This window comes from Dipodomys ordii, unplaced genomic scaffold (genome assembly GCF_000151885.1).
Source record: "Dipodomys ordii isolate 6190 unplaced genomic scaffold, Dord_2.0 Scaffold11, whole genome shotgun sequence".
NCBI classification, from domain to species: Eukaryota; Metazoa; Chordata; class Mammalia; order Rodentia; family Heteromyidae; genus Dipodomys; species Dipodomys ordii.
Genome location: NW_012267227.1, coordinates 3,381,161 through 3,397,839, shown reverse-complemented (window position 1 = coordinate 3,397,839; position 16,679 = coordinate 3,381,161). Strand labels below are relative to the sequence as shown.

General features: G+C 46.9%; 1 protein-coding gene across 1 annotated transcript in view; it reads right to left on the bottom strand.

The window, feature by feature from the left end:
* LOC105980938 (death-associated protein kinase 3-like) overlaps positions 1 to 15,122 on the bottom strand; it is a 34,230-nt gene extending 19,108 nt beyond the window's left edge. The window contains exons 1-4 of the mRNA XM_013009925.1: positions 15,089 to 15,122; positions 4,156 to 4,285; positions 1,553 to 1,601; positions 1,048 to 1,074 (exon numbers count right to left, since the gene is read on the bottom strand). Coding sequence (XP_012865379.1) covers positions 1,048 to 1,074; positions 1,553 to 1,601; positions 4,156 to 4,285; positions 15,089 to 15,091 — 209 coding nt within the window. The 5' untranslated portion in view covers positions 15,092 to 15,122. The remainder of the gene's footprint in view (positions 1 to 1,047; positions 1,075 to 1,552; positions 1,602 to 4,155; positions 4,286 to 15,088) is intronic.
* Between the last annotated feature and the right edge of the window lie 1,557 nt (positions 15,123 to 16,679).

Below are 16,679 nucleotides of genomic sequence, written 5' to 3'. Positions count from 1 at the left end.
AGAAAACCAGAAGTGGCGCTGTGGCTCAAGTGGTAGAGTGCTAGCCTTGAGCTGAAGAGCTGAGGGACAGCGCCCAGGCCCAGAGTTCAGGCCCACGACCCACAAAAAAAAAAAAGGAGCAGCAGCTCAGGGACATCCCCCAGTCCCTGAGTTCAAACCCCAGGAATGGCACACACACAAAAATAGAATCTCCCATGTTTGCATGTTTTCTGTGAGTGGAAGGGCTGGAAAGTTGAATCCCCTCTACCTGCCAGGGACACCACAGCACAGGCCTAGGAGTATGTGCACACAGTACTTATCCACCCCCTTCCTGCAGCAGGACATTTGGGACTCTTATTTTTCTGATTTAAGAAACAGGCTTAAAGGTAAATCTCCCATCAAAGGTCACCAGGCCAGAAAGTAAGAGCATGGGGTCTCCAACTCCAGGTGAGGCCTGGTGAGCGAATAAGGCAGGAGATCTCTGCTTCAAGCAACTAGATACCCAGGACAGGAAAGAAAGAAATGGGGACTTGGGGAAAGGATGAGGGATGGGGAGAAAAAAAAGAAGGAGCAGGCAGGAGCAGGCAAAGGCTGCTTCATGATTGTTCCAAAAGAGTGTATGTGTGTGTCTCTATCTCTCTTTCTCTGTCTTTCTGTGTCTCTGTCTATCTCTATCTGTGTCTGTCTGTCTGTTTCCCAACCACGGCTACTGGTCTACCACTGAGCCACACCTCCAGTCTTATCCTAAGGCTCCTGACTCCCGTGGCATTCCCACAGTGAACTGGTAGAGTCTGGGCAGGGAGCCCTGGCATTCTCGGCAGAAATGCAGAGACACGGGCTAAAGCAGGAGGGAAGATGCACTTCTGGATTCCTGCTCAACTTCAGCCCCAGGGTAAAGTGAATGAAGGGTCAAAGGAATGGAGCTCAGAGCACTCAGCCTCAGGTTTGCTGGGTAGGTTTAATATAGCCAGCTTATGATGGGTTCTCTGTAAATGTCAATCTATCTCTCTGCCTACCCTCTCTCATCCCCTAAGCTGGATTGGAGCCCCAGGGATCCGAGATACTCACAGGATGTAAGTAATGACCCCAATGCTCCTGCAAACAAAGAAGAGTTGAGTCAGGACTGCAGTCTTCCTCTTTCTCCAGGCACCGCCCCTCCACCATGCGATCCCCAGCCCACAATCTTCTCCATCCCACTCTTCAGAAGTGGTATAAGACCTATTTGGGGTCATCAAGTTCTATATACTGAATCTATGGACCCCATACTGGTAAGCGCTGGTATTTCAGCATGTCCCTTATCACCTGTGAGCCTCTTTTCCATAATCGAGGCTAATAAGAACCACCTTCATACTGTCAGGATTGTAGAAAACCCAGGCACTCAGCCAACTATAAAGCAACCATGCAATTTCTGTGCACAGAACTGATCTCTGCAGTGTTCCCAGACTGATGCAGCACCCACACAACTAGAGCAGCGGAAGCTCTAAAAGGTGAGTGTGGAGAAAGGGAATCTCACGGTCAAGGAGATGTCACACCTGGAGCAGGGTCTAAGGACTTCCACCCAGGGAAGTCTTACCACATGTCTGCCTCCAGTCCCAAGGGCTCGTAGTTCACGATCTCTGGAGCTGAAAAGAAATCACATTCAGGAGTCAAGAAGAGGTAGAAAAACAGGAGGAGATGTTTAGAATGGACCTCTAGGGAATGCAGCACCACCAAATGTCTCCATCCTAAATCTCCAGGAAGGAAACCCAAGCAGCAGATGGAGGCAACCGAGATCTGTGAATTTTAAGGAAAGACGTTGCTACAGCCCAAGCTGGGTAGGGTACGGCACACCCGTAATCCCAGCACTTGGGAGGTATTAGTGGGAAGACTGCCAGTTTGAGATTAGCCTGATCTAGTTAGGGAAAGGAGAGAAGTGCAATAGAATAAAGATGTAAAGGATTCAGGAGGTGACCAGGGCAGGAAAATAGACCCTATAGCATTGGAACCAGTTCCCTTACAGAAGATCTCAGGGAGCTATGTTATTCCCTGTGCCCCACAAGGCCATAGGTAGAAGGTAAGACACTGGTCTGCTTTTGCCTTGGGCTGCCAAGCCCCTAGAACTGTGAGTAACACGGTCTGTTGTTTATAAACTATCCTGTCTAAGGTATTTTGTTATGGCAACCTACACACACTCAGACATGCACGACCTGTTAACTTGGTTGAAGCCTATGGCCACCTTTCTAGTGAGGAGGAGGGGAATGTGTGGTACACAGAATCACCTGAATTGAAAGAGAAAGAAGAATAAGAAAGAAACAAAGGATAAGAAGGAAAAATGGAGCTCTAGTGACAAGAACTGTCTTTTTTTTTTCTTTAATTGTTGCTGTCTCTTTTGTACCATCCTGGGGCTTGAACTCAGGCCGTAAGTACTATTTCTGAGCTTTCTTTACTCTTGTCTAAGTGCTCTATCATGTGAGTAACAGCTCCATGTCTGGACTTTTGGTATTCTTTTGGAATAGCCTCTTCCTCTGAGTTTGGTCTGATTGAAGTACCTCCCTCCTGAGGGGCAGATTTCCTTCTTGGGATGGCTGTCATGAGATGATGACTTTGACAGGCAGCTAGAAGAAAGCTGGTGATAGGAGAGTGGGTCAGAGTCTTGGAGTCACCGAGGCCCAGGTAGAAATAAGAGCTGAGCCAATCACATGGTAACCAGAAGAGTGCTTGCCAAGGACAGAAGAGGAGCAGATGAAGCGCAGAGCACCAGAGAGCGGGGTGTGGTAAGCATGAAAAGAGTGTCCAGAGGAAGAAGACAGAAATCAAATTGTCCATGACCTCTCAAAGGATTGGCAGGGAAATGAGTACAATGAGGAAGAACTCAGACTTCACGTGTCAACGGAAAGATTCCAGAGCAGGCTATGTGTAGTAGCGCATACCTGTAAACCCCAGCATTTGGGAGGGAGGAATACAAGGAGGATCGCAAGTTTTGAGGCCTACTCTACAAGGATTTCTGAGCTACCTGAGAGACCGCGATGGGGAGGAAATTTAGTTCAAGGCTAGCCCAAGCAGAAAAGTTTGCAAGACTCTACTGGAAAAAAAAAAAAGAAAACAAATAAGCAAACCAACAAAACAGCTAGGAACTCATTTGTTTCCTCTTTTAGGGATATTTCTTTGTGTTCCCCAACTTTTCTGGCCCAAGTCTTATAAGAGAGCATCAAGGGTTCAGGATAGGTGGGATTTGGACAAAAGGGGAGGGGCATAGAAGGAAGAGAGTGGCCAGGGCACTCTGGAGCTGGGCATTTCCAGGAATGAATACAGGCTGGGCAGCCAGAGGAGGCAGGTGGGTAGACTGGGCATCTGGCAGATGACTGCTTTTTTCCTTTGCTAGAAACCAAAAGCTACTCCAGAGAAGGCTGTGTCTGTGGGAGGCTGAGGTGATTTTTTTTTTTTTGCCAGTCCTGGGGCTTGAACTCAGGGCATGGGCACTGTCCCTGAGCTTCTTTTGTTCAAGGCTAACAACTTGAGCCACAGCGCCACTTCTGGCTTTTTCTGTGCATATGGTACTGACGAATTGAACCCAGGGCTTCATGCATGCTAGGGGAGCACTCTACCACTAAGCCACATTCCCAGCCAAGGCTGAGGGTGATTTTTAAATCCATGTAATAAACTCATCTAAAGAGCCAGAAGTGGGTAAAGTCTGGAAGTCTGAACTCTACAAAGCTTTCCAGCCCCGCCTTGTCCCGTTGGACACTCAGACCCAATCCTGCTCGGACATTCCATTAGCAGATACTTTCTTCCTTCCTACCCATTAGGTACCATCTCTCATCATGAGTCCTGAGACCACAGCCTTAGGAGGCTTGTTTCTGGGATTTCTTTTTGTTCTCAATTTTTTTCTTTTTAGGTGTGTGTGGGGCTAATCCTGGGGCTTGAACTCAGGGCCTGGCACTGTCCCTGAACTTCTTTTGCTCAAGGCTAGCATTCTTCCACTTGAGCCACAGCTCCTACTTCCAGATTTTTGTGGTTAGCTGGATATAAGAGTCTCATAAACTTTCCTGCCTGGGCTGGCTTCCAACCACGGTCCTCAGATCTCAGCCTCTTGAGTAGCTAAGATTCCAGATAGCTGTAAGCCATCAGAACCTGGCCGTTCTCAACTCTTTGGATGTCGGCTTCCCAGCTGAGAAAGTAACAGGCCTAAAAACTCACCAACAAATTCCGGCGTCCCAAAAATGTTCTTAAATTCAACTCCATCTTCTATTTCGTGAGCCAGGCCAAAGTCAATCAGCTTGATGTGTGGAATGGGAATATTCTTGTCTAACAACATAATATTTTCTGGCTGGAGAAGAAAACCAACAACAACACAAAACAAAAAATAAAACAGGAAGGAAGAAAAGAAAAGGTGGTAATTAAAGCCCTGGCTTGTGTTTTTGCTTTGGGTTAGGGTGGAATTTAGTCTTCTATTTTTAGGAGACTGAAACAGCATAACTCCCTTGTTTTTGTATTTTCTCCTATGAACTCCAAACGAGGCAGAACACAAAAGCCAGGGCTTGGCTGATGCTGGCAGCAAACCTGGAGAATTTAGCCTTAGTTTCCTTTCTTTTTTTTTTTTTTTGTCAGTCGTGGGGCTTGAACTCTGGGCCTGGGCGCTGTCCCTCAGCTCTTCAGCTCAAGTCGAGCGCTCTACCATTTGAGCCACAGCACCACTTCTAGTTTTCTAGTGGTTTATTGGAGATATGAGTCTCACGGTCTTTCCTGCCCGGGCTGGCTTTGAACCACGATCCTCAGATTTCAGCCTCCTGAGTAGTTAGGATTACAGGCGTGAGCCACCGACGCCCAGCTCCTTAGTTTCCTTCCTGTCCCTGAATGGCAGATGCCTTTAATGTAGTCATTAAAGATATGTCCTCATCTTTGAATGGGAACAGCAGCGAGATACTGGCAACATTGCCTATAAATAAAGTTTCAGCCGTGTGTGTGTATGTGTGTGTGCATGTGTATGGGGCGGACACCACAGATTAGCCCTGGTTCACCCTTGACTTGTGGGCCTTGGCAGTCCTGACCGAGTCTCTCCCTGGGCCAGCAACTTCTTGTTGTTGAAATTCCCTCCTCTAACCTAACATACAGTTTGTACTTCTCTGTGTGTTTAACTAACTTTGGTCCTCAGCAGGCCACAGGAAAATAAGATACTTGATTTGCAGGAACAATACCAGCTATTCTGACTCTTTTCTGTCTTGTAAAGAGCTGCCAGGTATGACACAGTGATGTTGGGGGGCAGGGAGGAGGGACAGGGGCAGGGAACAGTTCTACGTGGACCCTCACACATCCCTGCCTCTGAGTGAGGATGGATCAAAGTAGACAACGTCCATCAACTGAGGAATGGACAGACAAGAATGTGATATGCCCACACCACATCCTAGTATTGATCTCGGAATACTATTCAACCAGAAAGAAAAAGAATGAAATCAAAGAATAGGATGAAAAGGAAAAAAAATGGTATAGATGAGCCTTGAAATCAGTAAGTGAAAGAAGCCAGATTTACAGGCTATGTATGCTTCTGTTTATAGAAAATGTCCAGAACAAGTCAGTCTAGAAACAGAAAGCAGATCAGTTATAGAATAGAGCTTGGGGAATGGGGATGACTGTTAATGGAGCCATGTTTTCTTTGAGGATTTATAAAGACATTCTAAAATGATGCTATAAATAACCATGGTATTACATGGTAGTAAATTATAGATACTCAGTAGGTGGAGTCTATGGTATGTGTGTGAGATTTATCACCATAAAACTGGTAAGTTAGCCGAGTGCTGGTGGTCTGAGTAGTCAGGAGGCTGAGATCTGAGGACCCTGGTTCCAAGTCAGCTGGGGCAACAAAATCTGTGAGACTTTTCTCTCCATTAACCACCAAAAAGTTGGAAGTGGAGCTGTGGCTTACATGGTAGAGCAATAGCCTTGAGCACTAAATCTCAGGGACAGGGCCCAAGCCCTGAGTTCAAGCCCCACTACCAGCATAGGGAAAAAAAAGGGGGGAAAACCCCTGTCAAGTAAATAAATACATGTTTCAGAAGATTGGACATCTTTGTCCTTAAAGCACTGAGGGATTTCCTACCGTGGCCTGTGCTTACGTTGTTCACTCTACCTGGGGGCCTCTGAGTACATGAAATCCTGGTTGGACCTCCGAGTCCAGCTTAGCCAGCCATGACCTTGGAGATTTTCCTCTCAGTCCTGGGCCTCTCTATACTTCATGCCTGTTGAGATCTTTCTCTTAACCCTACTCTTCCAGGTCCAGCAGCCCTATGTTGTCTTTGCCAGCTTCCTCTAGCCAAGCTGTCCTCAGGTTGGATAAAACTGAAGACTTGGATCTCTCATGGTGGCCACTGAGCCTGGCCCTCACTCTTAGTTGAACCCATATTGAATCCCAACTGGAACCTCCCACCCTTAGGTTTCCCCTAGAGCCCTGAGGACTCTGTGACCTTCTGTCACAGCAGCTGGAAAGTTTCACTCAAGGGAATTGGCTAAGGCCCTCCCCTGCATTTTTTTCCTCACTATTATTTTTAAATAAAGGACACATTTCCTTTTGCATTTTTAAAGCTTGTTTATTCTTCTTCCTCCCTAGGGATTATTCTCAGCATTATTTTTGTGAATGCGTCAAAAGCAGAATGGGTTAAGTCTCTGTAGAAAGGAGAGCAGACAGGAGAAGTCAGGGGACAGGATCCAGGCAAGTGGCCCAACTCCAACACCCGGGGCCCAATTCCAATGGCCTAGGCCTAACCTGTCCATAGTTGCTAGGGATCCAGGCGCCTGATCACCCCCTGCAAGGAGCTTGTCTGTCTCTCCTCCCACCCTCTCCTGGGCAGGCAGCTTCTCAGTCCTTCCATCCGTACCCATTGGGCACTTTCTTAGGAACTTCCCTAAGAAAGAGGCCCTGAGACCTCTCTCCTGACCACCATCAGCACACAGCACTAACTGAATGGAATGGGGGTGGGTACCACAGAACCTCATGATCTACCAGAAAAGCAAGGATGAGGTGGAAGAGAAGAAGAATTGAGTCGGAAATATCTTTAATAGCCCCACCTTGAAAGGAGAGATGGCTCCATGCCTCAGATTCTCTCATTTCTGGAGCCAACAGTCCAGGCTGGGAAGCACTTCTCTACTGGCTTTTATGAACCTCAGAGTGGTTGGGAATGTGGCTTAGTGGTAGTGTGCTTGTCTAGCATGCATGAAGCCCTGGGTTTAATTCCTTAGTACACATACACAGAAAAAGTCGGAAGTGGCTCTGTGGCTCAAGTGGTAGAGTTGCTAGCCTTGAGCAAAAAGAAGCTCAGGGACAGTGCCCAGGCTCTGAGTTCAAGCCCCAGGACTGGCCAAAAAAAAAAAAAAAAGAACCTCAAAGTGTTAGTAGTTCATTCCTATAATCCTAGATGCTCAGGAGGCTAAGCTCCTGAAGTTTGTAGTTCAAGGCTAGTAAAGGCAGAAAAGGCTGTGAGACTGGATCTCCAAATACAGAGCAAAAAGCTGGGCTGGGAGAGTGTCTCAAGTAGTAGAGAGCCAACAGAGCAAGCATGGGAGTGAGTGTGAAAGGCCCGAAGCTCAGTCCCCATATCTTGCTCTGAGGTGCAAGATTGTGTTTTATCACCTGAATCTCATCCGGTTTTTTGTTTGTTTGTTTGTTTGTTGCCAGTCCTGGGGCTTGAACTCTGGGCCTGGGTGCTGTCCCTGAGCTGCTTTTGCTCAAGACTAGCTCCCTACCACTTGAGCCACAGAGCCACTTCCAGCTTTTTCTGAGTAGTTTATTGGAGATAAGAGTCTCACCGACATTGCTGCCCCGGCAGGCTTTGAACCACGATCCTCAGATCTCAGCCTCCTAAGGAGCTAGGATTACAGGTGTGAGCCACCAGTGCCCAGCTGTCCCATCTGCATTGAGTCCTATTCTAAGACTGAGTGACTTGAAACTCTTTCACGACCCTGCCCCCTCCTCAAACCTGGCTAATCTTTCTTTATATTTCAGCTTAGGCAGTACTTTGTCTAGAAGGCCTTTTCTGGGACCTCCTGTCCCTGTCCACCATGTCCAAAAATCACCCTGCACTTCCCCAGTGCAACACTTCCCACACAGTTGATCTGCTGCCTCCCTTCAAAACTTCCTCAGGGTTTTGTTCTTGGCATCTTCCCAAAGCCTGGACCCGAACCAAGCAGGCTCCAGGTGCTACACAGGTGTTTCCCAGAACACCAGGGCCATCATTATGCCCTTGAAAAATGCAGGACTAAGCATGAACCAAGCACATAGTATACTTGATGCCTCGTTCCACACTCTTTCAACCATCCAGCCACGGTAGATGTGTTCCCATTCCTCTTTTGAAAAATAAAAATAAAGATTAACACCAGCTAGTGAATATGAGGATTTCCATCTTTACCTGTCAGACCTCCAAGCTTGAAGGTCCCATCATTCTACCCTCAGAGAAATGGAATGCCACCTGAACTGGCCCATCCTGGGCAGCCTGTGCCACCGACCCCAGGGTACCTTTTCTTCTGGGGATAGATTCATCAAGATGAGTGACTCCCCCACGCTGTCTCCCCCACCTGGCCATCAGAATCCCAGCATCATCTCCAGAGCTAGATGTCCTCATTGAAGATGAGACAAGAGAGGTCTTGGCAAAAGAGGACCCACACTGGATCTCCATGAAGGCTCCCCCAGGTCTTTCAGTCTGAGTGGTTGCACGCACGGGCACATGCGCAGTATAGAATGGGGCTTGAACTCAGGGTCTTGTGCTCTTACCTGGCTTCTTCACTCAAGGCTGGCACTCAACCACTAAGCGACACCTCCACTTCTGGCTTTTCATTGGTTAACTGGAGATAAGAGTCTCACTGGCTGGCTTCAAACTATGATCCTTAGATCTCAGCCTCCTGAGCAGCTAGGATTACAGGTATGAGCCACCAGCACCTGACTACTTCTTCATTTTTCAACAATACTTCCCTGACCATGGTGCTATAACCAGCCCAGCAGCTACAAGACTTATTTGCTAGCAGTCCTGAGCTGTCTCTCATCTGTAATGCCACCTTCATAGGTGGCAGCAGGCTTTTCTATGAGGAAACTCAAGTTGTTTTTTTTTAAAGTTCCTGGGATCACCTATGTTGCTTTTGTGCCGCATGTTCCATTAATATTTTTGGAAATGTACTGAAAGATTTCCAGCCTGCAGGCTCCCTTTCTGATCCTACGGAGACTCTTGGCTACTACCACTAGGGGCACCAGAGAGCACTCCTCCCATAGGTCAGCAAGGAATTGGGCCTAGGCTCCAAGGCCAGCAAAGCAGCAGTGACCCAGGGCTCTGCTTCCTAATCCCTCAAAAGAGTCCAAGGCTATGATTGGATAGCACTATCCAAGGCTATGTGCTCTTAAGCAGGCCATTTCCTTTCTCTGGGCCTCAGCCCTTGACTCGTAAGCAAGACACTGGATGTCATCCTAAAGCCCCTTCAAGCTTGAAGCTCAGCAGCTTCAAGGTGTGCAAACTCCTGGTTTGTAAAGGATGTAAAAGGCTCATGTCTCCTGGCCCCTAGGTCAGAAGGGAAGAAGGCAGCAGTGATCAGAACTGCCGGATCCAAGCCAGAATGCCTTCTGGGATATCCATGTTTCCTGGCTCCCGCCATTCTCCTTCAGCCTTATTTACTTTCCATAAGATACTTCACCCACACACTTGACATCATCTCCAAAGCATGCCTGGGGGAAGGGATCACATTCCTATAGGTACTACCATGCCTGGCCCAGGGCCTGTCAAACTGCCATCAAGCTGTCACCAAGAGGTGGAACTGCCCCCACCTGTCAAAACAAACTCAGCCAGCTCAGCCCACTGGGCAGGCACCCTGAGAGAAGCCAACGTGCCCCTTCATGTGCTGGTGGATGTGGCAGAGGTGACTGTTGGGGTGCTCACTTGAAGCTGGTCCTCCAAGAGGAGGACCTCATGTCCTATGGGTCCAGCATGGCCATGTCCATGCTGGGGTTGTGAGCAGGATGAAGGCTTCTTTAAAAGGTTATGTATACAAGTTGTCATGTCAAAAACGAGCTTTACAACTTGGCGGGGGGAGGACTGGATAGGGGGGCGGGGGGAGGCTGGGAAGGGATGGGAAGGGGAAACAAAGGAGGAGGCTACAATGATTAATAAGAAATGCACTCATTATCTTGCCCATGTACTTGTAACCCCTATGTAAAGTATTTTCACAATAAAAAATAAATAAAAATTAAATTAAAAAAAGGTTATGTAATAGAGTACAAAGTCACAGGGCTGTGGAATCGGCCAAGCTGGGCTGGATTCACATCCCAGCTCTGCCACTAACAACTTGAAACCTGTGTAGAGACACTGTGTCCCTTGGAACCTTGGTTTCTTTTTTTTTTGGGGGGGGGTCTGGTCGTGGGGCCTGAACTCTGGGCCTGCCTGGGCGCTGTCCCTCAGCTCTTCAGCTCAAGGCTAGCACCCTGCCACTTGAACCACAGCGCCACTTCCGGCTTTTTTCTTTTTGCTTATGTGGTGCTGAGGAATCGAACCCAGGGCTTCAGGCATGCAAGGCAAGCACTCTACCACTGAGCCACCTTCCCAGCCCGGAACCTTGGTTTCTTATCTATAAAATGAGGATGGCACCTAGCAAGAAACAGCATTGCTCTGAGGACTCTAAGATGGTCAGTATAAGGAGAGAACAGCATTCAGAGAGATGGTGAGGAAGAAGGGCTACGCTGGTTCGTTTGTTCTTTCTTTCTTTCTTTCTTTTTTGTAGCTTGTTGGAGATAAGAGTCTCATGGACTTTCCTGCTCCAGCTGTCCTTTTTTTGGGGGGGGGTCATGGGGCTTGAAATCTAGACCTGAGCAATGTCCTAGAGCTCTTCAGCTCAAGGCTAGTGCTCTACCACTTGAGCCACAGCACCACTTTTGGTTTTCTGTTGGTTAATTGGTGGTAAGAGTCTCATGGACATTCTTGCCCGGGCTGGCTTTGAACCCTGATCCTCAGATCTCAGCTTCCTGAATAGCTAGGATTACAGGTGTGAGCCACTGGCACCCAGTTCCAGCTGTCTTTTAAACCATGATCCTCAGATTTCAGCCTCCTGAGTAGGTTTATTCCTTGCTGGGATGCAGTCCTAGTCACCAGGCCTTGGAGAGCTCAGATTGATTCCCCTTCCAAATTCTCTGCCCTCAGCTGATAGAATATGTCTTCCTCTGTTCTGCTCACCACCCACTATCTCATTTTTTTCCCTCCCAGAAGCTCTTGCATCCAACCTCAATGTTGTGGCCACAAGGAAACAGAGACCATTTAGTTACTTCATGTTGCAGAGGAACCCAGAGAAGTCAAGACGCTTCCAAGGATTCCAGGTACCAGTGGCTCACACTTGTAATCCTAGCTACTCAAAAAGCTGAGGTCTGAGGATCATGGTTTGAAGCCAGCAATCTGTGAGTCTCTTATCTCTAATTAGCCACCAAAAATAATAACAACAATAATTTTTAAAAATCCCCAAAACACAAGTGGAGCTGTGACTCAAGTGATAAGAGTGCTAGCCCTGAGCAACAAAGCTAAGGGACAGCACACGGGCCCTGAGTTCAAGTCTGACACACAAAAGAAGTAAATGAATGAAAGCTGCCAAGGTCACCAGCCAAAGAGCAGAGCAACAAGACTGCTGAGTCCCTGCGAGTGACTGGCTGGGTGAAGCCAAGTGAAGACCTGAGGCCTAGCCAGTGCTATCCATGGGGACACGGAGGCTGCCTGAAAACCTTCACTGGCAACACAAGCCTGACGACCATGGATTATTCAGCAGTGCTGGGCAACCTGAGAAAGCATGGCCAGACCCCTTGTGGGCAGGCTTTCAGGGTGCCTGTGGGTTCTTTACTCTTAACATACTGGAGATAAGTCCACCAGCAGCCCCTTCCCATAAGCGTCCAGAGTGACCTCTGCTCAATGTCTACCTCTGCTGCTATTCAAGGACTCTCTGTCCCCTCCCAGCCTCTGGCCAGCTCACCCCCAAGCTGCATGCTTGCTACACTCCCCGCCTTCCCCACCCTAACTTCCATTTACTCTGCCAGTATCCCCCTCCTGATCAGCCCCTTTTCTCAGCACCAACACCCACATAGGAACATGTCTTTTCTACCTATGTCCTGTTGCCATTGTTTGAAAGTCCCAGGAGGAAAGACCAAGACTTTGTCTCTCACTCCCCATATCCAGCTTCTAACAGTGGCTGGCATTAAGGTAGGGGCTAGTTATTGTTTACTGGATGAATGAATGAGTGAATGAACCAATGTAATCAGTTATCGTCTTTCCCACATCCTACTTTTAAAAGAATCAATATAGATCATGGCTTAGAGCGTAGGCCTTGGAATCAGGATTCAGGTTCCAACTCTGTCATTAGCAGTAGCCTGATACTGAGGAAGTTGGTGTCTCACCTAGAAATTAGGAATAATAATAATGTCCACCTCTAGAGAGTTTCTAGAAGGACTAAACAATAGAAGCATCTGGGTACCAGTGTCCTCCCTTATAATCTTAGTTACTCAGGAGGCTGAGATGTGAGGATTCAGGTTGAGCCTCATCCATGAGACTCTTATCTCCAAATGTCTGGCAAATAATATGGAACTGGAGGCTTGATTCAAGTGGTAGAGAGCACCAGCTATGGGTAAAAAAGTTGAGCCAAGAGCTCAAGGTCTTGAGTTCAAGTCTCATTCAAGGCACCAAAAACAGAAAGGGGGAGATCTCAAAGAGTGTCATTCCTTAGATAGGCAAAATCAAAGTTCAGTAAAATAACACCAGAAGTGGGTACTCAAAAGGGGTAGGGTGGAGTCAAGGGGAAAAGGTAGAAAAAAAAATGCATAGAAGAGGGAGAGAATACAGTCAAGAAGCCAATCTATATAATACAAACTTAAGAAGAGTGAGGGGAAGGTAGGGGATCGATGGGTGACAATGTTGAGAGGGGTGACACTGATTAAGAGGCCCTGTGTTCATAAACTGCTTTGTTGAATGGCAACCCCAGGGTGCCCTTAGGGTCGGCCTGCCCACTGGCCGAGTGGCCATTTCACGCTGGCTCTGATATCTCAGTGGTTTGCTGCTTCAGCATCAGGCTCTTCCCAGAAAACCCACAGCTGTGGGTCAGGGAAGGGGCTGATCTCAATTGCACTGGGATTTGTCAAACCACAGCTTCTGGGTCACTCCACTATGTTCTCCATTGCTGGGGGAGGGGACACTGTGCACCTCAAATCTCCTGCCCCCCCCCATGGGAGCAGGCTCATAACTTTATGAAACTATTTTCTAAAGCTAAGTGTTGGTGACTCATACCTGTAAGCCTGCCCTGGCAGAAAAGTCCTTGTGAGACTCTTATCTCTAATTAACCACTCAAAAACCAGGAATGGAGCTGTGGCTCAAAGTGGTAGCATGCTAGCCTTGAGCAGAAAAGCTCAGGGACAGCACCCAAGCCCAGAGTTCAAGATCCAGGACTAGTTAAAAAAACAAAAGCTAACAGCACAAGACAGATCTTGGATTAACTGTGTAAGTAACATGATCTAAGGAAGCACAAGATCTGATGAAATAATATCTGATGACAATCAGCTTTTCTTGAGAGTTTCCTCTCTGGCTAAGTTCAAGCCGAAGCCCTGTCATTTGATACCTGTGTGATCTTGGGCAAGTTACTTAACCTCTCTGATTCTCAATTGCTTTGGATATAAAAAAAGTGACCAAGTGTTCCACTTCAATAATGATCAAATAAGAAAACAAGTATCACATACATTTAAAGTGTTATCACTGACTCAATTACTCTACTAGTTAAAATGCCATTTTTAAAACTACAAATCCTCATTTCAGTTCAAAAGCACATACTAAGCCGGGTACTAGTGGTCCATGTCTGAAATCCTAACTATTTAAGAGGCTGAGATCTGGAGAATCAAGGTTCAGACTCAGCCAGGAAAGACAAGTCCTTTAGTCTCTTATGTCCAATTAACCAGCAAAGGTGTGGTTCAAATAGCAGCAAGTGGAGCATGCGGACTGACCAAAGCCAAGGCCCAGAGAACAAGCCCCTGTACCATCAATAAATAAGTAAATAAATAATAGGATGTCAATGGCTCATATCTGTAATCCTAAATACTCATGAGGCTGAGATCTGAAAATCGAGGTTCAAAGCCAGTCCAGGCAGGAAAGTTTATGAGGGTCTTATCTCCAATTAAACACTAAAAAGCCAGATGTGGAGCTATAGATCAAGTGGTAGAGAGCTAGCCTAAAGCAAAAAAAAAAAAAAAAAAAAAAAACCTCAGGGACGGAGCCCAGCCCTGACTTCAAGCCCCAAGACTGGTATGAAAATAATTAATTAGGGCTGGGAAGGTGGCTCAGTGGTAGAGCTCTTGCCTTGCATGCATGAGGCCCTGGGTTCGATTCCTCAGCACCACATAAGCAAAAAAAAAAGCCGGAAGTGGTGCTGTGGCTCAAGTGGTAGAGCGCTAGCCTGGAGCTGAAGAGCTGAGGGACAGCACCCAGGCCCAGAGTTCAGGCCCCATGACCGGACCCAAAAAAAAAAAAAAAAGAAAAGAAAAGAATTAATTAAAATAAAAATAAAAAAATTAAGTGCTACAATTACCACTGTTGTAGAAGTTGGTGACTCAGTGGTAGAGTGCTTGCCTTGCATGCATGAGGCCCTGGGTTCGATTCCTCAGCACCACATAAGCAGAAAAAGCCAGAAGTGGTGCTGTGGCTCAAGTGGTAAAGTGCTAGCCTTGAGCTGAAGAGTTCAGGTCAGGCCCCACGACTGACAAAAAAAAAAAAAAAAGAAAGAAAGACAAGAAAAGATCACAAACTGCCCCCACAACCCCCCTCCCCCCAAAAAAAGTTTGACCAGTTGTCCAATTATACCACAAACAAGATCAGCTCCAAGGAAGATTCTAAACATAGAAGATCTGGGACTTTCTGAAGCACCCTGTTCAGGAATTCACCCTCTTACTATAAGAGGCAACTTAAAGGATGCTTTTGCTGGACCCTGTGAATTAAGTAAAAGCCCCCCAACTTTGTATCTGTTCCCTTAACTATTCTCTACTGCAATCAAATTTACAACCATCATAGGCTCCAAGAAAAAGAATATTCACTGATAAATATCACGTGTGAAAGGCAAATTACCTCTAAAATGGGCAATGCCTTCTTCTTACCATCTTAAAGAAAAGAGCCAAAAACTCAGGGGACCATCTTGTTCCTGTTCTGGCCCAGCAATAAAGTGATAACAGGTTTTCCAGAACTCTTCCAAAGACAAAGACTAAGCTAATTAATGGTCAACCAGGCCATGCCTGGAACTTGACCCTATTTTAACTCTGATACCTCTCTCATTCCCTGCCCTCAATTCTTCCTAGTTAACAGAAGCCAATCATGTCTGTACCTCAGTAGATGGCTAAAGCTGTACTAAGTTCTCTTTCCATGGCTACCATATACTCAATCTCCTTTCTCTGCTCTTCAACATGTCTCTTTAGTTGGCATATTGGACTAAGTGGCCTGGACTAACCTGGAACTCCTGGACCCTGGATGTGAGGATCTAAAAACCCAGTTTCATCACCACTTCTTATAGAAGTCAAAAGCCTTCATTTCTGGGTTCCTGGTTTGCATTTGAGTTGACCCATTCTCACAATTTGGCTTTTTGTTTTGTTTTGGGCTGGTTTTTTTGTTTTTTTTTTTTTTTTTTTGGTTTGTTTGCTCTTGTTTTCAATCCTGAGAACTTCCTCAGTGATGGAAGGGGAGAGGAGAAGGACACACCCATGATTGGAGGAGAAACCAAAGAAGCAGAATCCCACATACCAATATTCTCCACAAGGCCTTCATTTGTGCTGGCATCATGCAGCATTTGTGGGGTTTCCTGGATGGTACTGACCACATTCCTGGCTGCTCTGTCCTGAAGAAGGCATGTCTGATGCACTTTGGTACTGACAGACAGCAAGCCCTCATCCCTTCCATTTGTTTAACAACAACAACCAGGCACCGGTGGCTCATACCTGTAACTCCAGCTACTTAGGAGGCTGAGATCTGAGGATCACAGTTTAAAATCAGGCTGAACAAAAAAAGTCCATGAAACTCTTATCTCCAGTTAACCACCAAAAAGTCAAAAGTAGGGGATATGGCTTAAAAGGCAGAGGACTAGCCTTGAGTGAAAAAGCCAAGCAAGAGGGTTAGGCCCTGCGTTCAAGCCTCAGTACTGGCACCCATGCGCACGCGCGCGCGCACACACACACACACACACACACAGATCATATCCCTTTCCTCTGAGGCAAACCTCCACTCTACTGTGGCAGAGAGTTCACCCTTTGGAAGTATGTGTTCATTGGTGGGAATCCTCACCAAGTATCACTGTGTCCTTAACCCATGGGCAGTGGGCCTCAGGAAGGCAGAGACCACAACCCACTGATGTTTGCCATTCTGCTCCTGGATTATAGTAGGTCCTCAACCAATGTTCATATGAGTGAAGGAAATTCTACTTTTGCACTTTCTAGGTGAGACACGAATAAGTCTCCGCATCCATGAGAACATGTGGTCTTCATTCATTAAGGCATGCATTCATTCACTCATTCATTCACACAGTGATCAACCACAGCAGTGAGAGATTCCTCATTCTGAAGGCTCTCAACAGGTTTGTGGCAAAAGCAACCAAAGCAAGGAAGGAGGTTTGTTTTTGGTTATGCTGTTGAGAGGAGGCAGGGAAGTCAAGGGCTTCTGCTGGGCCTTATCCCCTGAGCAGGAAGAGCATGGGGAAGACAA